Here is a 25,786-nt window from a genome sequence, read left to right as displayed (position 1 = left end):
ACCAAACGTTTTCACTTATAATTATATTAACATTCATAGCAAAAAAAAAAAAACATTATTGTCACTGAAATATGAAACTATTATATTTCATTAACGTATAAATATTCTTTTTTTTTTACACAATTTATTATTCAAATTACTCCATCCATCCATAACTAAACAAATAAGAGGATGGAAGTGAAATACATATTAAAAACAAACATTGGTTAAAACCAATGCTTGAAGCTAAGCTCCTCGTACGTCGAAGCAATAACCATTTATTTTCTTGTAAACATTTTATGAGCCATCAATTTAGAAAAGGTAAAACTTGGGGTTTGCTGGGGGCTTGATCTTGACATGATTCCTAGCCTCAACATTGGTCACGATCATCGTTACCATCATCAGTACGATGACGAATGAGGCAATCATGGTTCTCTTTTCGATGGCCATTGTTGCTTAATAAGTTCTTAAATGGTTCTTGTTTTTTTTTTTGTTTTTTTTTTTTGTTTTGTAATCTTTGGTGGAACAATCGACTTATTTATATGTAAAATTGAACTTCTATATATAGTGAATTACTATATTTTAAAAATATCGTGGAATGTTTCAATTGTCTTTTCTTAGATAATTGCTCCAATGATTACCTCTTGTTTTGTTTTTTTTTTCTTTTCTAAAAAACAATTGAAATTCTTGATTAACTGTCCAAATTTCAAGCTGACCAAAATTTGTGATGTGAATTGAACCAAAATTTGATTTCATAGAAAACGAATAATAGCCATTAATTTTTGTTATCATTTTGTTTCTTCTATTTATTTTTAACATAAATTAACAGAAAGATAATTGAGTATATATCATACTATACCTTTTTCCCGTAACTTAAGGATAACTATAAAAAAGGATTGAAATTGAGAAACTTGAATTTTCCATTCAAAACTATGTATTAAAAATGCGTGGAAACATATGAAAAAAAAAAAAGAAGAAGGCGAAATTAATTAATTAAAATGATGTTTTTGCTTAAATGAAACTAAATGTTGTGAGTCGGTTAATATATGGTTTGATGTATAATTTGGTATGATGCATGCTACAAATATGTGAAATGTCACCAATAACAAACCCAAAAAACCTTTGAAGCATGTTAGATTTGAATTAGGTTCAACACGACCTTCTTCTTCTTACAAGACTACTCTCTTAAAAAGAAATGGTTCCTTCTTTCCTGTTAAAGAAGAACCATAACAATAATGGCTGCTAAAACAAATCCATCTTCTTCTTCTTCTTCTTCTTCTTCTTTACTACTCACCATGTCCTTGCTCTTGCTAGTTCTTTCAGTCTTCGTCCCTTCATCAGTTCTCTCAGCCACTCTTCGTTCCGATATTCAAGCTCTAGAGGCTATAATACGCAGCGTTGATCCAAGTTCCATCTCTCCATCCTCTTACCTCAGCACATGGGACTTCTCCGAAGACCCTTGTGAAGGCTCAGGGACGTTCCTGGGAGTTATGTGTTCTTTCCCTCTCGATAACACGACGAGCCGAGTTACTGAGATCGACCTTGATGATGACGGCTATGACGGTTTCCTCTCTGATGAAGTAGGAAACCTAACTGAGCTCACAGTCCTTAGCCTCAACAAGAACAGGTTCCGCGGTCCAGTGCCAGAGACAGTGTTCCAACTCAGGAAACTCACCAAACTCTCTCTGGCCGAAAATTTCTTCACGGGAGACATATCACCAGAAGTCACGCGGCTCAAGGAGCTCAAAACCATAGACTTCTCCAAAAACAGTATCGCCGGTGAAATCCCTCCAAGGATCTCAGCCTTGAGAAGTTTGACTCACCTGATCCTATCAAACAACCATCTCGACGGAAGAATACCTGCGCTCAACGGCTTGTGGAAGCTACAAGTATTAGAACTCGGCAACAATCATCTTTACGGAATGCTTCCTAAGCTGCCCCCAAGTCTAAGAACCCTATCACTCTGTTTCAACAGCCTTGCTGGACGTATATCGCCCTTGCATAGGCTGAAACAGCTTGTGTCATTAGACGTGAGCCAGAACAGATTCTCAGGCACCGTTGGCCATGAAATCCTGACATTCCCTGATATTTCACGCATCAATGTGTCTTTCAACCAGTTCATATCCATAGAGGTTATTAAGGTTACAGGATCACGCCTGCGCATGCTTGATGCTGAAGGAAACCATTTACAGGGTCACCTTCCCCTGAACCTGGCAACTTACGAAAACCTTAAGGATATCAATCTACGGAGCAACATGTTCTCTGGTGATATTCCTAGGATTTATGGGAAAAGACTGGAGAATTCGTGGAGAAGCTTATACTTGGAGAACAACTACCTCTCAGGCACACTTCCTGAGGAGTTTCAAAAGATTTCCAAACAGATCAGAGGAAACCTTTCCAATAACTGTCTGCAATGTCCAAAGAACGTTCCAATCTGCCAAGGACCACAAAAGCCAAAATCACAATGCACCAATGCTATGCTCGGGAGCTTGGAATAGAGATCATGCGGATGGGAGACAATTTCTTTTAGAAAGCATCATTACCAAAGCAAAGTTCATGTCCTTGTTCTAGTCTCGTCATGGTAGAAATGTAGTATATGAAAATTGACATTCAAAAAAGAAGATAAAAAGAGAGATGTGTATTTGAGATAAACTTTTCTTTCGCCATATTTATGTTTTAACATACAGAAGTCTAAACCAAAAAAAGCTCAACTACCATAATTCTGCGACATAACCTCAGAAGTGCTTTCACAACCACGTAAGCGTAATGCGTTTCAAAAGAGCCAATTCACACTAATGTTACCAAGCCAGATCAAAAGAGGAAACTGAGCTAGAGCTACAAAGATCAAGATGTAGTGATGTCTGCTTGAGTCATAACTCCTAGCTTCTGCAAAGAGAACTCGCTTCATTGTCTTCACTAAGAAAACCCCGGAGCATAGGCAGGTCCACGGAATCAAAACATAGTAAGAATATCCCCAGATTATCTTACCAAGAACAGCTATACAAAGGCCCGTGAAAGTATAGCCTGCATATGCCACAATATCCAAGAGGGGTGCTTCTCCGCTACCCAGTGAAAGTAATGTTATCTTCAGCAGCATGACTTGCAAAAACCAGCCAACCATTCCTTTCACAAAAAGCCAATTCAGAGCTTCTGGAGAAAACCTACCAAATTCAGATTCAACACAAGGATCAAAAGCTTGAACAAATGCACTCTAACAGACATAAATATGAATAAATACACAATTACTAAAGAGCTTACTTCCCATAGAGTCCTAATGAAAACCCAGCAAGAACAACGTAGGTTCCAAATGCCATAAGCGGAATGTATAAATCTGGTGCATTTATATCGTATATTGGAGGCTTGTATGAAAGTCTACCCCCAACTGGTTCTGATATTCTAGTCCAGTGTCCCTGAGGTCGCAGCAAAACTTATATGAGCATAATCCCATATACAAAGCCAAAAATAACCATTATAAGAAGGTGACTCTTACCCTGTGAAGGAATGGAAACAGAACAATCTTCAACTTGTTCCTCACATATTGGTCATTCACTTGAAAATAGTATTGGGGGTCGGAGAAGTAACGACTTATCTGTATATTTCAACCGGTTAAAACAAACGAAAAACCCTGTAAAGCAGAAAATCTAGAACGAACAGGAGTTACTTACGTTGCTCTGCACATACTCAGAGCTCGATCCGAAAATCTTCTCCCCATAAGCTCCCAGTCCACTCCGGATAAGTCCAGAGCCAGGTCCAGAGAAGGCATTACCAAAAGGGCTAGGCTGAGGAATTGCCTGAGGCATTGGCATCCCAGGCTGAGGTCCCATGTTATTATACATCTCTGGCATTTAAACCAGAGCATCAGAAAGAGCTTACCGTTAGTATCTTGACTGATTATAAAGTCCGTAAGCACAAAGAACAAAATTTCTTTACACCTTAACAAATCCAACCATCAAACGATTGTCCCACGTAACTCAACCATAAATTCATTTTTTTTTCTATCTACTGATCAAATCATAACAATTTGTTCTCTTTATCTACTCTATTTTCTATATCCCCTTCACAGACTTCACTAAGCAAACCAGAATATACTACATTGCTGATCTAGGGTTCTCCGATATCATCCGCGACATATGGAATCCAGATTCCGGCCATGGAAAACGCAGTTATTCGAAGATAAATCGCAAGGAAACACCATTATTTGAACCAGAAAAAGTAATCGAAGATTAACACAAAAGAAAACTCGAAACAAGTGTAACAAGGAAGATCAATCAACAATTAGTAAGAAGGAAACATAAACGCAGACCTGAAGGCAACTGTGAAGGAGCTAATAGATTTATCGCTTGCTTTTTCCGGTTGATTTGATGAGTGCGTCGGCTAAGTCCCGGTGAATTGCGAAAGCGAAGAATTCACCACCGCATAGATCCAAGGTGGAAAAAATAACCAAAAGAAAGGTCGTGTGAAGCTCTTGTTAGCACGTGTGACCCTAGGTTCTTATTCCTCATCACTCATCCAATGAAATCTAGACACGTGTTTTTACGATAGGTTTTATTTTAAAATTCAGGGTGTTTTATACGAAAGTTTGAAAGTTCAGGGTCTGTATTGAAACTTTTCTGTAGCGTCCGAGCTTTGAAGAGTGAGAACGAAGGTGAAAGTGATTCTCGGTAAAGAAGAAGGAGGAAGTTTTAGTCTTTTTTTTTTGCGACTTACGAGATGGAGGTTCCAAGCTCTGAGGAACTGCTTCAGTTTATGAGCTCTTGTCTCACTCAGATCAAATGGCGACTCAAGGCCGCTTCCAAACGCCGCCTTGAAATAGGTCTCCTTCTTCCCCTCTCACTGATTCCACTTTTTATCCTCTAGTTCTGTGACTGTTTGAAACTCATCTGGGGATTCTTGAATACTAACTCTGCGTATCTCCAATTTCGAATTCCTGAACGAATGTTTTTGATTCTTTAGATCTCATTTTGTATATCATTGAAGGTTGATGATGCTTTGGTTGCTTTCTCTGGTATTCCAAAGAATAAAGCCAATTTGCGCGTTTAACTTGTTGCGTTTATTCACATTCCACTCCCTATTAGAGATAAAATCATCATGAATTTTGAACTTTAGCATTAGAGACCAACACTCTGACTCTAGTATGATCTCAATTTACCATATGCTTGAATCTGTAACCGATGCTAAAAGGGTTGTTTTTGGCCCAGATGTTCTGGCATTGTGCACGGGAATGAGACCAGTTGTGATGATTGACTATGGTGGAAAGATGCCTGAGCTGCAGGATCGCTTGCTTTCGCTTCTTGAGCTTGTTCAAGAGGTTAGACTCTATTTACTCTTTCAAGTACATTAGTCCTTGAGTTGTCTGTAGCTAACTTGTTTCCTGCTTGTGTCTTGGAAATTTTTTAGGGTTTACCAGTTTTCAAAGATCTGAAGGTTATGGTTATTGAGGATATGATTTACCTGATAAATGTAAGAAGACTACCCAAATTTGTAAGTTCCAGCTTGAATTCAGAACCTGAATTGTTCTTCGTCGACTTGGAACAAGATCCTCCAAAGGTTGTTTCTTTTATAAAGCTTGTGTGTTCTGTTTAAGTGGTTACTCAATCACCCATTGGATTTATCTTGTCTTTGCTTTTGTTTATATCAAGATGGTAGAACAAAGCAAGGATAGCAATCTGGGGATGCAGCTTAGATCGATTCAGAAGCTATTCTCTTCCACATTTCCTTTAGAAAACAGCAACAATGATACCACCACAGCCAACTCTTCTCAGTCTTCTTTATGCATTGATCTTAGTTGTTGTTTACAAGACACTAAAGTTACAATCCCTACCTTAAACGGGTAAAGTTCAAATCCCTTTGAAGATTCAACCACCCTCAGATTATATTAGTTTATCACACCATGAAGCTTAATGTTCAATCGAATATTTGCAGATGGCTGCTGGACTATCCAGTAGTGTATCTATTCGGGACAGATCACATAGAAGAAGCAATCTACAACCTATCCACCAAATCCCTCCGCATTTTCAAAGTTCTAGTGTGCAGGTTGCCTTTTGTATATTTGTAACTTCAGTTTCTAATATTCTTGATGTAATGTCTAACTCAAAGATCTTCCAGGAATGGTACCACTGAGAAGGACTCTCACTTAGAAGAGCTAACAAGGTAAGAATTTCAAAAGAAGAATGACTCTGCTTGCCTAAAGCAACAGCACATCTGGGAAAATGACTAATTGTGATGCTTGCAGTTTTTCGGTGCCATATGATCTGAGTACAGAAGGAAGCAAGGAAGTATGGGCCGAAACATTTCTAGAGAAGATGAGTTCGAGGTGGGAAGAATGCAAACACGTTTGGAGATCATTGGATTTGCAAGTTTCTGAATGTTATCCTCAAGCAATTGTTCTTTAAACAGTTGTTCACTTAACTTGACACAAAGAGTTGTTTATTCATCGAAGTAATCAGAAAGATAAAAACAAAAAAAAAACCTTGAATGTTGAATAAAATGAGTTTCATAGCAGAATAGCAAAAGCCAGGAAAAAAAAACTAAAACTTGAAATCCTAAAACTCCTGACTATTTGTAAGTCAGTTTCCTTTCAGGAGGCTCAGGACATCAGACTCAGTAGGGAGAGCTGGTATTGCTCCTTTCTTTGTCGTGGTGATGGCTCCGCAAGCATTTGCAAACCTTAGCACTTCTCTCAAACGAGGTTCGTCCTGTGAAGAGAAAAGGAACAAAGTCAGCAAGCTAAGTAAATATGCCGAAATTGCAGAACACTTGATTGGAATTTACCTCGAGCACAGCACGATCATCAACAATCTTACAAAGCAAGGCACCAACATATGAATCACCAGCACCAGTTGTATCAACTGCGTTCACATGGAAAGGATCAACAGACCCACGGAAGCCCTGTAATCAAAACACACACAAGAACAAAACTTAAGGTTAAAGTCAGATCCGCAAAAATAAACGTACTCTTTCAAAACCATATTACCTTGGTGTAGTATCTACAACCCTTGTCACCTAGAGTGACCAAGAGAAGTTTCAAGTTAGAGTGCCACAGAGACAAAGCTGTCTCATCATCAACCTTATCAGAACCAGTCAAGAACATAAGCTCTTCATCGCTGACTTTGATAACTTCAGCTTTGTCCCAGATGCTAAGAATCTGCTTCTGGGCCTCCTCCTTGGAAGGCCACAAAGGAAGCCTCAAGTTCGGATCATAAGAGAGCAAAGCACCAGCTTCTTTGGCCACCTCCATGGCTTTCAAGTGAGCAGATCGACATGGCTCAACGATCAAGCTTATTGATCCATAGTGGAACACCTTAGCCTTTATAAACAAAAACAAAACAGATCACTTCATTGACCTAACTTAATATCTACGTTACGTATACGGTATACCAAACAATCTAGCACCGTTGGCTAATTAAACGTAAGATTTTGACTACGTCTCATACTATTAATTAAAAATAATAAATTAAAAGAAAGAAAATAACGTACAGATCTGATGAGATCAAGATTGAGCTCGTCGGGACGGAGGAGCATATCAGCACTAGGGTTCCGGTAGAACATGAACTCACGTTCTCCATCAGCTTTTAGCGTCACGAAAGCGAGTGCAGTCCTGGCTCCGGTGTCGAAGTTGATGCCTTCTGCTGAGACGCCGTTCTGTTTCAAGATTCCGGCAAGCATGTGACCGAACTCGTCGTCACCCAGCTTTCCGACAAAAGCAGCACGACCGCCAAGACGGGAAATGGCGATCGCAACGTTAGCGGGTGCACCACCGGGGGCTTTGATGAAGCCAGGAGCCTCAGCGAGGGACACGCCGGAGACGGTTGGGACGAAATCAATGAGCATCTCACCGAAGCTCACGATCAAACTTTTCTCGCCGTTGGATGTAGCCATTATGTGAAGTCGGGGAACGTTTTGATCGGACGATTAGAGATTGGAAGAGAGAAAGAGAGAGACTAGGTTTTGGATACAATGGTGAGAGAGGTATCAGAGAATATGAAGAGTTTATATAGAAGCATTAGGGTGACTGGATTAGTCAAATCCACAATTTTTTAATTAATGAAAATATAGATTTTATCCAATTAAAGATATGATAAGATGCTATCGTATGATATCGGAAACTGCTTGTGTTTGGTAACTAATATATTTTTTTTAATGGTAAATAATAATATTCTATTGGTTGTTTGAAAAATATGTTACGATTTAGTGAGATTTAACAGTGATTAGATTGGTGTTTTTAACCAGATTTTTTGCTTGTGCATGGAACTGACGTATTTTACAAGGTTAAATCATAATTAAGGATTTATCGGTTTTGAGATTAATAAAAACGAGAAGAAGAAGATATATCATTAATCCTGTCTTTGACTCCGATTATTTTGCTTGTTAGGATAACTTTCATTTTCGATAAAATACCTACTACTCAAGACTCATTGATATATTTTCTCATGCACACATCTACAAAAATCGATATCTATTATTATCAATTTCTGATTTGTTATAATATTTCGAAAGGTTAATTCATTACTTAGGGGCTTATCCGTTCTTGGATAAATATGTTACTCCTATTTTTAATTCCGGTTATTTCATTTGTTAGGATAACTTTCATTTCCGATAACACACAGTCGTTGGAATATCTCATGTAAAATCTACTAAATCGAGAAATACACTAATGTATAATTTTTAAAAATAAACGGGATTAGGTTTGACTTATTAATTGATCATTTTAGTATTTGTATTTATGAGAGATGTACCATGACTGTTTGATTTTCCTATTTCCCACGTTATTTATATATTTTCTTCTTCTTTCTGATTTACTAGTTTTAATTAACATGGGAAATAGAAACGTTTAAAACGTTAATCAACGAATTTCCATTTCCTTCGACGTTTTCTTCTATCTAGTTAAAACAAATTCATGATTTACAGAAACACAAAAATGTCTCTTTTAGATAAACGCTAACTAAGAAAAATGAATACATTTGACAACCAAAGAAAAACAGAGTTACTGACATAAACTTATATTTTTATGCAGTTCGGAAGGGTATAAATATATATTGAATGCAATCATTTATTTTTCGCATGTAAAAACAAATAAGGAATGACTGATTTCTAATCTTTAAATGAATCAAAGATGAGTTGCGGAATCATCTTTGATATATTATTATGTTACGACAAAAACATGTATGTTCACAAGATAAGTCTTGTAGATAAGGAAATAACAAGAGCGATGAGATATGTTCTAATGATCGTATTAATGTGCTTACGTTCCGAGGGTTATATTACTGCATGTTCGTATTCCAATAGATGTAACATTAAAAGTCATCTACCTAAATATGCAACCAAGTATGTATTCTTTTGCTATTCAAAATGTCATAGTCAGTAATGATTAGAAAGTGGGGATATATAAAACTTAGTATATCATCGTAATTTAGTTGGCTGTCGTATAGTAAACCATCATTAGTTAGTTATCATGTTGTCGATTGAATTTTTAACAAAGTTACTACTATCATTTATTTGGTGTGACGAAATTTTGTGACAACTGGCCTGGTTCATATGAGTAATATTTAAAGGCTAGGAAATTAAAGAATTTATTAGTATGAGGATGAATTTGTAAATAAAGATAAGAAAGGGGTCGATTGTAACATTTATTAAAAGTAATGGACACACACACCGGTCTAACGGGTGCGTCGGTCGGCGAGAATTACGCTGTAAAAAAAAATCTAAAAGGGAAGGGAAAAAAGAAAAAAAGAAATAGAGGAATTATCATACGAGGCGAAGCGCACCAGAGGAACCATAGAGTCGATACTCCCAAAGCTTAGATGAACGGTGAGTTGACTTCTTTCCGATATTGACCCAATCATCTCTCGCCACGTCATAGGTTACTGCAATCCATACCCTGAACCGGCACCTTCTCTGTCTCTCTCTCTCCCCCCAATCGAAAACCTAATCCGATCGTCGTCTCCGACCTACATCCGCCGGAAAAATACTTTTGACAGTAAGATTCCTTACACCATTATTTCGGATATGAGATTTTCGATTTGTTGTTTTATCGATTAAGTCTCTTAGTCTCTGCGAGAGAATGGGACTGAGAAGTTGGACATCTCGGTACTTTTGGAAAACCCGATTTGATGATGAATCTTGAATCTATGGGGAAGGTGAACTTTTCTTAAATAGATTAATCCTCAGACTCACCCCAAAGAAGGGTTCCATATTAAGCTTTGTTTTGTATAGTTGAGTGGAGGCTGGATGCTTTTGAGAGCACTTGTGTTTGAGCTTTGTTGTCATATCTTGAACTAGACAATGGGAAACATTATAGAAAAGAAGACAACTTTTAGTAATAGTGGTTTTTTGGATGTGTTAGTAACATAATGATGAAAACTTGTAGCTCTTCTTGGTATTTTTATTTATCTTTGTAAATCCTTGCCCTTTTGAATTGCAGTGGATTTCAGGATTGATAATGGTGTAGCTGCTGGGATGATGATGGGTATTCCTGTTGAGCTTGAGGTTACCACGGTTGAGAATCATAATGAAATGGGTGAAAGCTCTGGTCAAGCAATGATTGAGCAAGATGATGACAACCATAACGAAATGGGTGACAATTCTGGTCAAGGTCAAGCAATGATTGAGCAAGATGAGAAGGTGAATCCTGATTCTCTTCCTCTGGCAGTTGCAGCCGATATGGCAGATAATCAAGGGGATGAGCCTTGTGTTGGGCAGGAGTTCGAATCTGAAGCAGCCGCTCATGGGTTTTATAATGCATATGCTACAAAAGTAGGATTCGTCATCCGTGTTAGTAAACTGTCACGGTCAAGGCATGATGGGTCTCCCATAGGCAGGCAACTTGTTTGTAACAAGGAAGGCTACAGGTTGCCTAGCAAGCGGGATAAGGTTATTAGACAACGAGCAGAAACGAGAGTTGGATGTCGAGCGATGATCTTGATTAGAAAAGAGAATTCTGGCAAATGGGTTATCACAAAGTTTGTCAAGGAGCATAATCATCCTTTGATGCCTGGGAGAGTTCGAAGGGGTTGCATCTATGATCAATATCCGGTTAGTTGTTGCTCTTTTCGTTGATCTACATTCTTTATTTCAGGTATTAAGGTGGATGATCACAAACCTTTTGGTGGAATTAAAAGTACAAATTTTTCTAGTCAGCAATCGCATCATTTGAATTCCTAATTGGTGTTACTTGTTTAGCCGGTTAATAAGCTTCTGTGGCACTGGTTCATGACTAGTTGCTGCTACATTGGATATATTTATTTGCTGCTTTAATTTTTGATTTGCTTTATCTATCTAACTTGGTACTCCAAAAGACTTGAAATTCTATCTCTTCATTTGCAGAATGAACACGACAAAATCCAGGAACTGATGCAGCAGCTAGCTGCAGAGAAAAAGAGAGCGGCTACGTACAAAAGGCATCTGGAGATGCTATTTGAACAGATCGAACAGCACAACGAAAGCCTTTCTAAGAGAATCCAACACATAGTAGACAATGTGAGGAATCTGGAACACAGAGATCAACAGAACCACCAAGTATAGTCTTTTGGTCTCTGGGTTTTTCCTTGTTCATTCTTCAGCGGTTTGATTTAGGAGATAGATCTTTTCTCATTTCTATTCCCCATCTTCTCTCTTTTTAATAAAGTTTTTTTTCTTCTTGTCGAAAACAAAAGAGCTTGCAATTGCCTTAAAGAAAGTTTTGTTTCTTCTTCTTCTTATGTTCTGACATTGATGTTGCTCGAGATGATGATGCGTAGGCATAATTTAGTGTACATAAAGTCAAGGTTTTACTTTTGATGCTCTATCAAGATCATCTGTAATAAAACCAGCTAGATTTTCATGCTGATCATAACCAGTAAGCTATCCACTGTACAATAAAATGGAAGAACCCTAAAATCTATTCAAGATCACGAAAGAGAAGCAAAGGATCAAATCAGTTTGTAACGGACGAAGCTATACTATACATATACAATTTATACATTTAGTATATGTATATATGTGCTGATTTATACATTTAGTATCATTTTTAGGTTAAAACATACATCAACATTGTTGTTTGGTATTTGATAATTTATAAATATAGTTGTCGTTACTATTTATGAATTTATATAACATTTAAAAAGAAGGACAAAACTTTTAATCTCGATCAGAGGGCAACGGATAACGTTGGACCAACACAAACACGAAGACAAGTTTTTTTCTCCTTCTTGAAACCATTTTGGCCATGTTTTTGTGAGAGTGAAGTAAAGTCCGAAGAGAATAGCCAACCACTTGCCGTATTCTCTAGCAGATTTAGAATATTTTAGGCCATCATTATTGATTGATGTTCTTATATATATATATATATATATATATATATATATATATATATATATATATTTCTTGAGATAAAAGAAAGTACAAAGGAAAAAAAATCAAAGAGACAAGGCCCGAAATACCCGATTAATACTAATTCAGAATATCTATGAGTTATTGGTTTGGTGGTATGGATCGGATTGGCTGTTAAGTTATAAGGAACCACACTTGTAATGCTTCTTGAGGTCTTTATTAATAGGCATAGGCTTTCCACAAGCAGCCATAAGGCGGTAAGCAACTTTCATTAGCGCAGGGTCGTTAACATACTTACACACACATTGGGTTCCTGGCGTTATCAGTCTCTCACAACATTTCACATACGTGGCTCTATCACTTCCCTTTATTGTTCCTATGCACAGATGAAGTGCTTCTTTGCAATAAGCCACCGTCGGATCCGGGAATGATGTCAACAGTAGGAGGAAGGCGATGCTCATCACTGGAAGTGGAAGGGTCTTCATTTTCTAGAGTCTAATTAGTATCTCGTCAATTTATTTGTTTTTCCGATAAATTTTTATGTTGTATATTTAATTTCTACCTTAAGGCCTTTAAATATAAAACTGGAACCAGAAGCATATGGCACTACTGAGAAGTAGGAACACTTCCCAAAAAAAGATTTTCAAACTCATCCTATTTTTACAAAGCTATAGTTAATATTTGAAACCAACTAGAGGACTAGTTAAAAAAAAACGATTGAATTGGAGGTGAGAAAAGGTTTTTTATATATGTAGTAGTAATTTACTTGGTCAAAATCCCGATAGGTACGTCTGCCCAGATAGCCCAAACTCCAAAGCATGGATCCACTATGGTGGAACAAAAGAAAGAAACTTATAATGAAAAGTTTAAGAGTATCACAAATTCACACTATGTTTTGTTGAGTCAATAATATTCAATGCATTTGTTCCATTCAATTCAATTTTTTCTTCCAACATTATTTGTTTCATTTACTCTTATATTCATATGAATTGTTCAAAAAAAAAAAAAAAAGAGTGATTAAAGTTATTTTCATATGCTTAGCATAAAAATAGAACAAATAATAATAAATACAAAAAAAACACGCAATCGTTTGAATATTTGAAAAGAAAATGATAACTCAAGTCTAACTCAAGGAATATTCCTTATGTTGAACAATGCTTTGAGTAAACAAATTTACAAAGGACACAACTTAAAATTGTAAATCGAACCACAACACATTCTAATTCCAACTTAACTTCAAAAAACTTATTATTAATATTTTTTTGAATCATCTATGAGTTATGTCCATAACTCTCATTAGTCAATGGTCAATTTTGTTACCAATCAAAAGGCAAAATACTCTTAGAGGCCAATAACAGTAGAAAAGAGAAGCATTAGCTAGAATCATAAAAGAAGTGCAAAATTCAAACAAATTAAAAATGATGGATCATTTGAATCATTTATATAACTTGTAAGGTACAAAGCGAATGGCGCATGCTCAAATTCAGTAAGTATCTAAGAAAGTAGAATTATTACATATTTCGTCATTAAGGTACACTGCCTCCAGATTCTTGAACTGAGTAATATCATGATCAACCAATCTCTCTATTTTGTCCACATTTACAAACGTATTTCCAAAGAAGCACCTCGTAAACCATGCAATGATTCGGTTAAACTAGATGATAAATTCAATCACAATGAGAAACAAATGATTCCATGAAAATTGAGTATAAATTAAAAAATGAATCAAATTAAAAATGATTTATCAGTTGATGAAACACAAAGGAACTGTAAATTTTGAAATTAACCTGTTGAGGGAGATACAATTTGTGTACAACTTAGCCTTCTTTTTACTTGCTCTCTCTACTGTAGCAAACTAGCAATCATATATATATACACACATATATATATATATATATATAGAGGAATTGTATATATATATATTTCTAAAATACTTGATTTTTCAACTTGGAATTTTAGAATTTATCTACATCATTAGCAAGTGACAAAGTCAAATAATTTTCAATTTGGGATTTTAGAATTTATTTACAGAGAAAATAGATTAACCGATTATATATAAAAACTATGGAAATCTTAAAAAAAAATCAACACATGATCTATTACTAATTAAAGGCACCAGTTTTCCATCATCTGGAGAAACTCATTGTAATCGACTCTACCATCCCCATCTTCATCCACTTGCATGATCATCTCTTTACAACACTTTAGGGGCTTACCTTTCTTGAGCCTCAAGGAAGCCATCAGAGACTTTAATTCCTCAACAAGAGTGATAAAATCATAACCGTCATGATCAAACACATATTGAACTAACGTACCTCTCAACTCTCACGTCCTCTCTCTATTTGCATCCGTCTTCTTCTTTTTCCATTCCGTTGAAATCAATTAGTAAAGATTTTTTTTGTGTGAGATAATTAAAACCGTGTTTCCAAAATTCTACAACACATATGAAAGTTGTTGAAAAAAAATAATAATAATAATAATCTACAACACCAATGGTTAATAATTGATCACGTACGTACGTATATTGACAATATTTGTTAAAAGATTTTAAAGAAAGACAATAATCATTGGGGAAGCAAATTGGAAGTTTTCTTGTATAGAAGAACATGCATATAATAAATAGTAATGATCATTCCTATAAACTCTCTTTAATTGTTCATTAAGGATGATTAGTTAGTAGTACGTACGTAAGGAATCCATAAGCGATCATGAAGACAGGAAGAAGAAGTTTGTTGTATGGCCGCCGCCCTTATCTCTATATATCTTCTTTCCGATCAGTCCCACCCGGGTAAGTTAGGTAACTCATATCTAAATTAATTGCTTCAGCATCAGTAAGGATTTTGTGTCCATCTCCAATTAATCGTGTAATTCTAGAGATCAATCGATCGATATGCCCTAATGTTTTTTTAGACCGGCCGGCCGATTGGGTCAAAGTTTTGATTTTTTTTCTTCGATGGAAAATTAAATAGAGCGGTTTGGAAAGGAACGGGATTCTTCAACTTCGGCAATCCCAAGAAGAATGAGATTAAAGCTCTTCAAAAAGTTATAGACGAAGTAAACAAGGTAGGCATATATATACAGTAGTACTATGTCGGAATTGTTTCTTTTTAAAGTTAAATATATATATATATATATATGCATGGCTTGATGAATCCATTTTCATCTCTATATCAAGTAGTGTATAGATTGTGTCTGCTTTCTCAATACTGGTCATCTCAGGCGATTGAATTTATCTCAAAATATGAGCAATCCAGCCTGGACGAGGCTGCCGAGGCTGCCATAGAGCTTGAGGCGGCTAGCAAATTGGATGGGGATACAAATCGTGTACGACTACCCACCCCTTTTTTCATGTAATGACTTCATCAGCACATTTGTTAAGAAAGAAGATGGCTGAATCAACAGCTAAATTCCATGGCAATTTGCGGCAGATTCTTCAAGAAGAGGTGAGAGCTTATTTTTTAAAAAATATATGTATATATATATATGTTTCTCGTGAAATGGATTCTAATAATTATTAACTGAAGGTTTGTATTTGGCTATCATCACCTCCTTTTGGCTTTCAGTTGGGTTACGTCCAAAGACGCCAGAAAAAACAGATTGAAGCATTGCAGGATGAAGATTTCTTCAACGCCCAAAAGAAGAAGACTCGAAGCCTATTTTGTTTCTTCTTTTAGCCTTCTCCTTTTCTTTTTCTTTTTCCCTTTCAATGAATCTCTTATCTATCTTATCTATACTACACTCAACCATCGATCAATTATGTATGGATGGTTTTTTGTAGGTTGATGAATTATTTATATACTCTCTCTCTCTCTCTCCAAATTTCTTGACTTGGAGAAAGCCCATATGTTTTGATGAGAATCTGACAAAATGGGGAAGGCTGTGTCCTGATTTAGTTTTGAGCTCTCATCACTAGCAAGTGACAAAGTCAATTTTTTTTCAACAATTGGAATTTTAGAATATATTTACAGAGAAAACAGACTAACTGACGATTATATATAAAAACTATGGAAACCTGCAAAATATATAAAAAAAGATCAACTCATGCTCTATTGCTAAAGCCACCACTTTTCATCATCTGAAGAAACTCCTTGTAATCGACTCTACCATCTCCATCTTCATCCACTTGCATGATCATCTCTTTACAACACTTTAGGGTTTTACCTTGCTTGAGCCCCAAGGAAGCCATCACAGATTTCAACTCCTCAACAGAGATAAAACCGTCACCGTCCTGATCAAACACGTTGAACGCATCTCTCATGTCCTCTTCCTCTTTTTCCTCCACAATCGAACCGTAAAGAGACTCAAACTCGTTTATGTCTACGCACCCATCTCCATTTGCATCCATCTTCTGGATCATCTGGATCAGATCTTTGTCAGGCATAAAGATTCCTAGATTCTCTAGAGAATCGTTTAGCTCTTCCTTTGTGATGCGACCGTCTCCATTCTTGTCGAACATTTGAAACACTCGTTTTAGATCCACCGGATCTGTTCTCCCCGGAGATTCAGTTTCCGATTGAGACGGTACTGGTGGTGGGTTCTTGTCGTCGATATACCAAGAAGGAGGGAAGAGAACTCTGAGCTTCTTGGGGACTAAAGAAAGAAGAAAGGAGTTAAAGAGGCTGTAAAGAAGAAACACTCTCACCATAACTGTTGGCTTTGTTGAGAACAGAGATGGGAAAAGCTTTTGATAGTTTGATATATATATAGAAGAACTTGAAATGAATATGGTCTCTCCGATTATATATATATATATAGTGGAAGAGAGATTTGGACGTAACTAATAACTTACTAGAGAAATGTTTTCTAATCTGATATATATATATTTTTGGTACAACCGTTCGATACATTAATTATTTTTGACGTTACCTCTTAACTTTTGTACTTAACGAAAAAAGAAGAAAACAAATTGAATACGCGTGAGGGGTATCTCACAGATCTTTGATTAGGAGAAAAATGATAATAAAAAAAATATATTATGTAAAACAAACGCGTTGTTATAATTGTTGATGTTTGGTTCTTGTCCCCAATTTAATATTAATTGGTTTGTTTACGTTAAAACATGAGTGTGTGTGCATGGGCACATGTACGTTAACTAACAAGAGAGATAGACCCCGTTGCAACATGAGCATAAGCTAACAATTAACGCTGAACTGAATCGGATGAAACAAATGCAGTATACGTACGTAGAACAAATATTTGAATACATATTGGTTTATCATATAATATAGTGTCTGTTTCAAAAAAAAAAAAACATATAATATAGTGTGGTTCTCTTAGATTTTAATTTATTCATAACTAATAGCTTATAAACCAAAATCATATGTAGTACTTGATTTTATTTTAAAATCATACATTATATTAGCATAATAAGAAATTCCTTTGGTTTTATATTATTATTAGGGGTTTAGTGGGGGTATTACAATATTATGTAGATTCTGACGGGGGTGTGTGTAAACCTGTAACGGGATCCAACGACACTTCACTCGTGTTATGGTTGTCTTCCAGCTCATCCAATTTCATCCACTACTACTCATGATCCTTCAGTTAGTATTGTATACACTTCCACAGCTAATTATAATTATTATTATATACACTTCCACAGCTAATTATAATTATTATTATATACACTTCCACAGCTAATTAAACATCATTGAGGACTAATCCAAAAAAATAAAATAATAATATGAGCTATACTTACTCAAAATATATTTTACAAATACAGTATTTTCGAGGATTCGTGTAAAATATCTCACTCTCTGTTTTGGATATGAATGACTAAACCATTACCAAACGTTGATGTATAAGTTGATGAGCTATGAAAAATAAATGGGCTTGAAGTAGGCCCATAAATCCATAACTCTAAAAATAATTTTTGATGACCAGATTTGAAGAAGACACAGCTCCTCAAAAGTGGGCTCGTTCTGTCTGCTTCGGTCCCTGCAGATTTCGAACTCGGTACTTCTTTTATTTTGTTTTTCCCAGAAAATTTTCTCACAATTTCTCGGCAAAATTCCCGGAAAAAGCACTCGATCAGCAGGTAATAGTCATACTATCCCCCCCATTAAAGCTTCCTCCAAGAATTTTTCGCCGTATTTTCCTTAAGAAATCTCATGTGCTTTCGATCTAAATGGGATTTAACTCGATTGTGTCCCTGTCAGTCTTTAGTCTCCTTAGGTTTTGATGTTCTGTAATAGGAAGCATTCTCTTTTTGTCAAATTTCTGTCTTTTATATCTTCTTAGTCTCTTCTCTTGCAGCTGAAACTGGTTCTTGAATTATGTTGTAGCTTCTATTCGTTGGTCCACTTCGGGAAAATCTATTGTTTTATATTTGCTTCAAATTTGTGACCGTTGGGAATGTAAAGGTCACTACTTTGGCCTTTCTCTGTGTTGGTGTTCCTAATAATGAGTGTGTGTTACTCTTTTTGAAACCTTTTTTGTGTAACGGTAACAGATGGTCACGAAGGAAGATGTGGATTTCTATTGCGGGTTTTCAAGGAAAGAGCTTCAGAGTTTGTGCAAGAAGTATAATTTGCCGGCCAATAGATCAAGTTCGGATATGGCTGAATCATTAGCTTCTTATTTCGAGGTATTTGAGCTGCTCTTTGTTAGTGTATGAGGAAATAAACTTGTAGCTTGAAGTTATAATCTGAAATCATTAATTTGCATATTCATACCTTGTTTGTAATCATTAATATTGTCACATGTCTTGTTGTTTCTCCTTACGATTTTCCCTTGTTGGGCAGCTAATCATGCGTTGTTGTATCTAACTATTGCAGAAAAATAGTTTGAACGCGGTAGGCTTTGGGGTCCCTGGGAATCAACATAGTGTAGCTACGACGTCTAGAGCACCAACGGATAGAACATGGGATGTTAAAAGAGGTTTGGTGAATTCTTCTCTGTTGGCTTTAAGTTTTTTTCTTGTCTCATTTTATTATTTCCATTATCAAGACTATATGTTACTGCAGATTCTTATGGTAAAGAATTGGATAAAACTAGAGTGGATTGTGTTCAAGGTGAGGTGGCTAGGAGACCAGGCTTTATGATTGGGGACAATACACCGTATCAGGTTTGGTTCACTTTGTTTTTGGAAGTATCTATTTGAATGAAAGTGAGGGCCGGCTTACAATTGTTTGGATAAGTCAGCAGTAGTTTTCACTTTGTTGGTTTTTCCTTGAAAGACTTGATAAAATGCGTGATAAGATGATACAAGAGTTATATTGTTATAATATAGGATAGCTTCTCAAAGAAATTTATTGATATAGGTGATAAGATGATACAAGAGTTATATTGTTATAATATAGGATAGCTTCTCAAAGAAATTTATTGATATAGGTGCATCTATCTTTTTGTGCTTTATTTACATTCCTTACTACTCAGCCACTCTTTTACTGGCCAACTTCTAACGTCTCTTAAATGTTTCTGTGGAAATGCAGGAAAGAAATGGAAATGGTGGTTTGATTGATTCTGCATGCACCCCTCCGTATATGAGGAAATTGAATGAAAAGGGCCCAACAGAAAACTCCAAGAGAACAGAGTCTCGGCTAGAAAATAGAATGAGAGATGTAGACAGTGGTGATAGTGCTAGTTCGTCTTCGTTTGAGTTTCATGTCAGTTTGGAAGAGGGTATTAGCCTTTCAGTTGATCTAAATTTCAATCCATCAGATTGGATTAATAGCATGAGGGATGAGGTCAATGTATGTGATAGCATGCGTCGCAGAAAATCCCCACAATCTGATCTTGGCATTAACAGTGATACAGAGTGTAAGAAACAGAAGAGTTCAGGGCAAGATGTAAGAAGAGAATCATGTGTAAGTCCGACAATGAAAGACAATACTCAGTTACCTGCTGATCATCATTCCAATGGTGAACGGTCTCTAGCGTCATCTGCTATAGAACAATGCAGCAGAATTAAAGAGGGCTCAGACACTTGCAAGGAAAATAAAGGGATTAACATGTCCATACCCAATTCGTCAGTACCTGGCCAGATTGTATCATCTTGTGTTGAATCGTATAGCAAAAGCTGCTGTGTAAATCCAGTTGACTTGGACTGTGCCATTCCTTCTGAGAAGAAGTTAACAAGCGATTTAGTTATGGTTGCTTCAGAACAGAAACATCCACCTGGTGATCTTCTTATTGAAACTCTTGGAAATCCATCCATGGAAACTTTTCACAAGGTCGGAAACTCTAGTACTTTTATATGTCCACGGGGAGCTGGTTCTGAACTATCATCATCAGAAGCAGAGGCTTATCATTTAAACCCGCTGTGCTCTCCTCGTAAGACCAGTAGATCCTCAACCATCTCTTCTCCAGAGTTCATCATCGATAGAGAGTCCACTTGTTATTCTGATTCATTTAAGTTCCGGTGTAATGGAGGCAAGAACTGTCTGCCACCAAATACTGAGGAGCAGGTAGAACATCTCCATTCGAATCTATTTGCTACAAGCAAAAAACACAATAGTTGCCTTATCCTATGCGTTGTTTCTTCCTTGGCAGGAAAAGAGTGAAGTTTTAAGTGAGCAGGCGCGGCCAGAGTGACTTGTTTGATGTGAAGAAGCATCCATTATATTGTATAATAATTGTTCAAGTAATAGGAGAATGGCTATATACATGATGTAGAGATAGTCAAGAAGAAATGGCCTTCCTCTGACCAAGAGGTTTCTTCTGCATCTTTTTTCTGAGGTATGGTTTTGTGATCCCTCTGTAAGCATACGAATGATACTGCATAAAATAAAGAAGTCATATATGAAAAGTAATTTTTGGTTGTTGGCTTGAACTTAGGCCATCAAGTACATGGAGATTCCATGAAAGGCATTGGATCGATTATTACTTAAGGATTTTGCAGTGAGCCAGTGACCTAGGGAGAAGTCAGTTTTAGGTCAGTATGCAATTCTTTTTGGTTTCGTCTGTACCAATGCTGTAAACGCAATTCTATGTTGGTGTACACATCATTCATAGACCAATGTTGGAGATTAAGCTTCCAGAGCAATGTTGCATACACCGTGTTGTTGAGTAGAAGCAAAGGCCTGACTGTAAGGGAGTGAAACATGTTAAGGAGTAACATCCATGTATACCTACCATGTAGTGCTAATGAAAGAATCTCCTTATGCCCTATAAGTTATAGTGAATCTTATGCCCAAAGTACCATGTAGGCTTTGTGCGTCTCAGGTTTGCAATGTATTAATATGAGCCCGTTTCGTTAGCATGTGAGTGGCACGTGACTGGCTAGTTCTTATTCTTTGAATCTGAACCATATAAGTTAGTTGAGTGTATGAATTTAGAATCAGTAAGGCCTTGATGAGTCTTGAGACACTCAAGTCAACAGCTTCAGAATTCAACTCTAGAAGAGCATATGAATTAAGTGTCAACATAAGAGTTTCAATGTGGTGTCTTGTAAAGTGAGGAAGAGAGAAATAGGGGGTATCTTGTGTGTGTTTGAAATATTGAGTCTAAAGAGGACAAAACATTTCTTTTGGGGGGTGCACAAGGAGATGAAGAGGAAGAAGACAAAAGAGGATGTTTGTGTCTCGCGTCTCGAGAGACAGAGTTGAACCAAAAATTAAGTGCATGAAACCTCACAAACACCATTTACTTTACTATTTTGTATATTTATAAGTATAGAGAGATTGATCTCAATGTTTTGGTTTGCTCGAAACCAAACACCGACGGCAACGGCGCAAGTAAAAACACCCCCATTAGAAATATTGACTATTGAAAAAAGGAAGCTTTGAAGGAATAGTATATGTCTCCTTCCTTAATTCGTGTGTGTTAACTCCAATGTGCATAGATATGGAAACTTTACATAAAACTTTTTGGGTTAGATTGCACAAATTTGGGAAGATTGGGGAAAAATTCGAATAAAAAAAAATGTAAAACGAGAAAGCAAGAAGAGAAAATTTGGTAACATTAACTCTTTATATTTAATGGCGTCACCTACATTTGCCATTATTCAGAAGCAGCAGTTTTGGTCGCATTTAATGCCATCTCAGTACTACATGACTCTCTGTGATAATAAGCTCCATGTCTCTCTCTTCTCTCTCTCAAGATTTTCATGAGCTACTGCTGAATGTATTACTCTAGCTTCTACTTTCACCACTCAATTCCTATTTCTACACTTCTTTAGTCGCCAATAATACGCAAAAAAGTTGGAAAATTTTGGAGAAGCTTAGCTTTAAAGGGTCTTTGAGGATGTTATGATGTTGTTACCTTGCGGTCTGAGATCTGAAAGGGGTAAGTGTTTTTGCTTTCGTTGCAGAAGAACAGAGAGACAAGAGGTCCTTCTTTGACATGGTTGTCTGAATTTCCACTTCAAGATTCTTTCCTTAATCGTCGGAGACTGTCTTGCTGCTGGCTCCTTTGTTTCTTCGACACTAGTTCAGCTCTCATTGCTAGAAAAAAATTCTTTTCTTTTAGATGTTGCATGCCCTTGATTGCAGATTCGTCCTACAGAAAGGTCTCACTATTTTGTGAACTTCTTGCGACTCGTTTGCTATTTGCCAATCAAAAGTCACACTCTTAGTCAATCTATGGAATGTCTGAGAAAGTGTGAACGCAGTAGCTAAGAAGCGTGTGGGTTGACTTTGAAAAGAAGCTTTTGGTTTGTGTGTAGAATGAGAATGTTGGAAAGGAGGAGAGAAAGGGAATGTATACTCCTTATAAAGCTTGTGCTTTTCACTAGTATATGGCAGCTTGCTTCAGCTCTTGGTTCAATGTCTTCAATTGCAATTTCCTATGGAGAAGGAGGTTCTGTATTCTGTGGTCTGAAATCTGATGGGTCTCATCTTGTGGTTTGCTACGGATCAAACTCAGCGATCCTCTATGGGACTCCTGCTCATTTCCAGTTCATCGGTTTAACAGGTGGAGATGGGTTTATGTGTGGGCTTCTTATGCAATCTTATCAGCCGTATTGTTGGGGAAACAGTGCATTTATTCAGATGGGAGTTCCTCAACCAATGATCAAAGGAGCTGAATACTTGGAAGTTAGTGCTGGTGATTACCATCTCTGTGGTTTAAGGAAGCCAACAGTGGGAAGAAGAAAGAGCAGCAACATATCTTCGTCTTCCCTTGTTGATTGTTGGGGATACAATATGACCAGAAACTTTGTCTTTGATAAGCAGATACATTCGCTCTCGGCTGGTGCGGAGTTCAACTGTGGGTTGTCCTCTAAAGATAAGTCTGTTTTCTGTTGGGGCGACGAGAATAACAGCCAAGTAATCAGCTTAATCCCAAAGGAAACAAAGTTTCAGAAAATTGCAGCTGGTGGATACCATGTCTGTGGCATTATTGACGGGTTGGATTCACGAGTGCTCTGTTGGGGAAAGAGCTTTGAGTTCGAAGAAGAGATCTCAGGGACTTCCACGGGAGAAGAGATTCTTGATTTACCACCAAAAGAGCCACTCTTGACAGTGGTTGGTGGAAAGTTGTATGCCTGTGGGATCAAACGCTATGATCATAGTGCGGTTTGCTGGGGGTTTTTCGTTAATCGGAGTACACCTGCTCCTAAAGGTGTAGGCTTTTATGATCTTGCAGCAGGGAATTACTTTACTTGCGGAGTTCTTTCAGGAACTTCTATGTCACCTGTTTGTTGGGGTCTTGGTTTCCCTGCTTCTATCCCTTTAGCTGTCTCACCAGGACTCTGTATAGACACTCCTTGTCCACCAGGAACTCATGAACTCAGTAACCAAGACAAGTCGCCTTGCAAAGTTCCTGGCTCTCATATTTGCTTGCCATGTAGTGCTAATTGTCCTCCTGAAATGTATCAGAAAAGCGAATGCACAGAGAGATCTGATCAGGTTTGTGGTTATAACTGCTCAAGTTGCTTCTCATCTGAATGCTCCTCAAACTGTTCTTCTGCGTCTACCAGTGGGGGCAAGGCAAGAGGAAGATTTTGGTCACTGCAGTTACCTATTGCAACTGCAGAGATTGGCTTTGCTCTGTTTTTGATAGCAGTTGTCTCTATAACAGCCGCTTTGTACATTCGGTACAGATTGAGGCATTGTAGGTGCTCAGAAAATGATGCAAGGTCTTCTAAAGATTCAGCCTTTACGAAAGATAATGGCAAAATCCGTCCTGATCTTGATGAGCTGCAAAAGCGCAGAAGGGCTCGAGTTTTCACTTATGAGGAACTTGAAAAGGCTGCTGATGGATTCAAAGAGGAATCAATAGTGGGGAAAGGGAGTTTCTCATGTGTGTACAAAGGAGTACTGAGAGATGGAACTACTGTTGCGGTAAAGAAAGCAATAATGTCATCAGACGTACAGAAGAATTCGAATGAGTTTCGCACGGAGCTGGATCTTTTATCAAGACTCAACCATGCTCATCTTCTCAGCCTTCTCGGATACTGCGAAGAAGGTGGAGAAAGGCTTCTGGTTTATGAGTTTATGGCTCACGGCTCACTGCACAACCATCTTCATGGAAAGAACAAGGCCTTGAAAGAACAACTAGATTGGGTCAAACGAGTAACGATTGCTGTGCAAGCTGCTAGAGGAATCGAATACTTGCATGGTTATGCCTGCCCTCCAGTGATTCACCGGGATATTAAATCATCAAACATCCTTATAGATGAAGAACACAATGCTCGAGTAGCTGATTTTGGTCTCTCCTTACTTGGTCCTGTCGATAGTGGCTCTCCTTTGGCAGAACTACCAGCAGGAACTCTCGGTTACCTTGATCCCGAGTACTACCGACTGCACTATCTCACAACAAAATCTGATGTCTACAGCTTTGGAGTCCTGCTTCTCGAAATCCTAAGCGGAAGAAAAGCCATAGACATGCACTACGAAGAAGGGAACATAGTAGAATGGGCAGTTTCTTTGATCAAAGCAGGAGATATAAACGCACTCTTGGACCCGGTCTTGAAACATCCATCTGAAATCGAAGCTTTGAAAAGAATCGTGAGTGTGGCTTGCAAATGCGTGAGGATGAGAGGGAAAGATAGACCATCGATGGATAAAGTGACAACAGCATTGGAACGAGCGCTTGCACAGCTAATGGGAAACCCGAGCAGCGAGCAGCCAATATTACCAACTGAAGTAGTGCTTGGGAGCAGTAGAATGCATAAGAAATCATGGAGGATCGGTTCAAAAAGGTCTGGTTCCGAGAACACGGAATTTAGAGGCGGGTCATGGATAACTTTCCCAAGTGTGACATCATCGCAGAGGAGGAAATCATCGGCATCTGAAGAAGATGTAGCGGAGGAGGAAGATGAAGGGAGGAAACAACAAGAAGTGTTGAGGAGTCTTGAGGAAGAGATAGGGCCAGCATCTCCCGGACAGAGCTTATTCTTGCATCATAATTTCTGAAGAAAAGTGATTTTCTGAAGTTTTTAGTAACAATGACATGTATAAGATATTTAGTTTACTCTGATGTATGTATAATGTGTTCCATAAGGCAGGAATGTAACAAAGAGGCAGAGAGACTCTCTCCAAGGAAGAATGTATGAAATTTTCCGTAACTAATTATTACTAAGTTCTTTTGTAAATGACCTCCCCTGGAGTCCTGGAGT

General features: G+C 37.4%; 9 protein-coding genes across 12 annotated transcripts; 5 read left to right on the top strand and 4 right to left on the bottom strand.

The window, feature by feature from the left end:
* The first annotated feature begins 1,144 nt into the window (after positions 1-1,144).
* On the top strand, positions 1,145-2,477 carry LOC17885400 (leucine-rich repeat receptor protein kinase MSL1). Its single transcript, XM_006290354.2, has one exon. The coding sequence runs from the start codon at positions 1,215-1,217 to the stop codon at positions 2,475-2,477; it is 1,263 nt and encodes a 420-aa protein (XP_006290416.1). The 5' UTR covers positions 1,145-1,214.
* A 120-nt stretch (positions 2,478-2,597) lies between these two features.
* On the bottom strand, positions 2,598-4,425 carry LOC17885698 (protein YIF1B). Its single transcript, XM_006291618.2, has 5 exons — positions 4,283-4,425; positions 3,645-3,817; positions 3,470-3,568; positions 3,238-3,389; positions 2,598-3,140 (listed from the first exon to the last, which is right to left on the bottom strand). Exons 2-5 carry the CDS (start codon positions 3,813-3,815, stop codon positions 2,753-2,755), a joined length of 810 nt encoding a protein of 269 aa, XP_006291680.1. The 5' UTR covers positions 3,816-3,817; positions 4,283-4,425; the 3' UTR covers positions 2,598-2,752.
* A 179-nt stretch (positions 4,426-4,604) lies between these two features.
* LOC17886253 lies at positions 4,605-6,477 on the top strand. 2 transcript variants are annotated; one of them, XM_023782616.1, is made up of 7 exons: positions 4,605-4,792; positions 5,178-5,287; positions 5,377-5,460; positions 5,619-5,809; positions 5,902-6,012; positions 6,085-6,129; positions 6,212-6,477. In XM_023782616.1, the coding sequence occupies exons 1-7, from the start codon at positions 4,690-4,692 to the stop codon at positions 6,369-6,371; spliced, it is 804 nt and encodes a 267-aa protein (XP_023638384.1). In that variant the 5' UTR covers positions 4,605-4,689; the 3' UTR covers positions 6,372-6,477. The 2 variants fall into 2 exon arrangements, with proteins under 2 accessions (XP_023638384.1, XP_006293254.1); XM_006293192.2 differs by having other exon boundaries at positions 4,606-4,792; positions 5,377-5,526.
* LOC17885396 (probable fructokinase-4) lies at positions 6,345-7,924 on the bottom strand. The gene is made up of 4 exons (XM_006292476.2): positions 7,456-7,924; positions 6,953-7,285; positions 6,751-6,867; positions 6,345-6,674 (listed from the first exon to the last, which is right to left on the bottom strand). Exons 1-4 carry the CDS (start codon positions 7,855-7,857, stop codon positions 6,546-6,548), a joined length of 981 nt encoding a protein of 326 aa, XP_006292538.1. The 5' UTR covers positions 7,858-7,924; the 3' UTR covers positions 6,345-6,545.
* Positions 7,925-9,606: 1,682 nt separating this feature from the next.
* Positions 9,607-11,749, top strand: LOC17884879 (protein FAR1-RELATED SEQUENCE 7). 2 transcript variants are annotated; one of them, XM_006291612.2, is made up of 3 exons: positions 9,607-9,955; positions 10,400-11,010; positions 11,302-11,749. In XM_006291612.2, coding segments are annotated over exons 1-3 (810 nt in total). In that variant the 5' UTR covers positions 9,607-9,954; the 3' UTR covers positions 11,500-11,749. The 2 variants fall into 2 exon arrangements, with proteins under 2 accessions (XP_006291674.1, XP_023638417.1); XM_023782649.1 differs by lacking the exon at positions 9,607-9,955 and adding an exon at positions 9,968-10,115.
* A 715-nt stretch (positions 11,750-12,464) lies between these two features.
* LOC17886796 lies at positions 12,465-12,770 on the bottom strand. The gene has a single exon (XM_006292668.1). It carries the CDS (start codon positions 12,768-12,770, stop codon positions 12,465-12,467), a length of 306 nt encoding a protein of 101 aa, XP_006292730.1.
* Positions 12,771-16,202: 3,432 nt separating this feature from the next.
* On the bottom strand, positions 16,203-16,973 carry LOC17885863 (calmodulin-like protein 4). Its single transcript, XM_006291766.2, has one exon. It carries the CDS (start codon positions 16,928-16,930, stop codon positions 16,325-16,327), a length of 606 nt encoding a protein of 201 aa, XP_006291828.2. The 5' UTR covers positions 16,931-16,973; the 3' UTR covers positions 16,203-16,324.
* A 1,238-nt stretch (positions 16,974-18,211) lies between these two features.
* Positions 18,212-21,396, top strand: LOC17886969. 2 transcript variants are annotated; one of them, XM_006290842.2, is made up of 8 exons: positions 18,212-18,322; positions 18,570-18,647; positions 18,737-18,871; positions 19,062-19,164; positions 19,251-19,351; positions 19,719-20,693; positions 20,779-20,964; positions 21,064-21,396. In XM_006290842.2, exons 3-7 carry the CDS (start codon positions 18,737-18,739, stop codon positions 20,818-20,820), a joined length of 1,356 nt encoding a protein of 451 aa, XP_006290904.2. In that variant the 5' UTR covers positions 18,212-18,322; positions 18,570-18,647; the 3' UTR covers positions 20,821-20,964; positions 21,064-21,396. The 2 variants fall into 2 exon arrangements, with proteins under 2 accessions (XP_006290904.2, XP_006290903.2); XM_006290841.2 differs by lacking the exon at positions 18,570-18,647.
* Positions 21,397-22,255: 859 nt separating this feature from the next.
* LOC17884791 (serine/threonine-protein kinase-like protein ACR4) lies at positions 22,256-25,735 on the top strand. Its single transcript, XM_006290199.2, has one exon. It carries the CDS (start codon positions 22,893-22,895, stop codon positions 25,581-25,583), a length of 2,691 nt encoding a protein of 896 aa, XP_006290261.1. The 5' UTR covers positions 22,256-22,892; the 3' UTR covers positions 25,584-25,735.
* The last annotated feature ends 51 nt before the right edge of the window (positions 25,736-25,786 follow it).

Source organism: Capsella rubella, unplaced genomic scaffold (assembly GCF_000375325.1).
Source record: "Capsella rubella cultivar Monte Gargano unplaced genomic scaffold, Caprub1_0 scaffold_5, whole genome shotgun sequence".
Taxonomy (NCBI): Eukaryota; Viridiplantae; Streptophyta; class Magnoliopsida; order Brassicales; family Brassicaceae; genus Capsella; species Capsella rubella.
The sequence above is the reverse complement of the archived record's forward strand: the minus strand, read 5'-3'. Positions and strand labels throughout refer to the sequence as shown.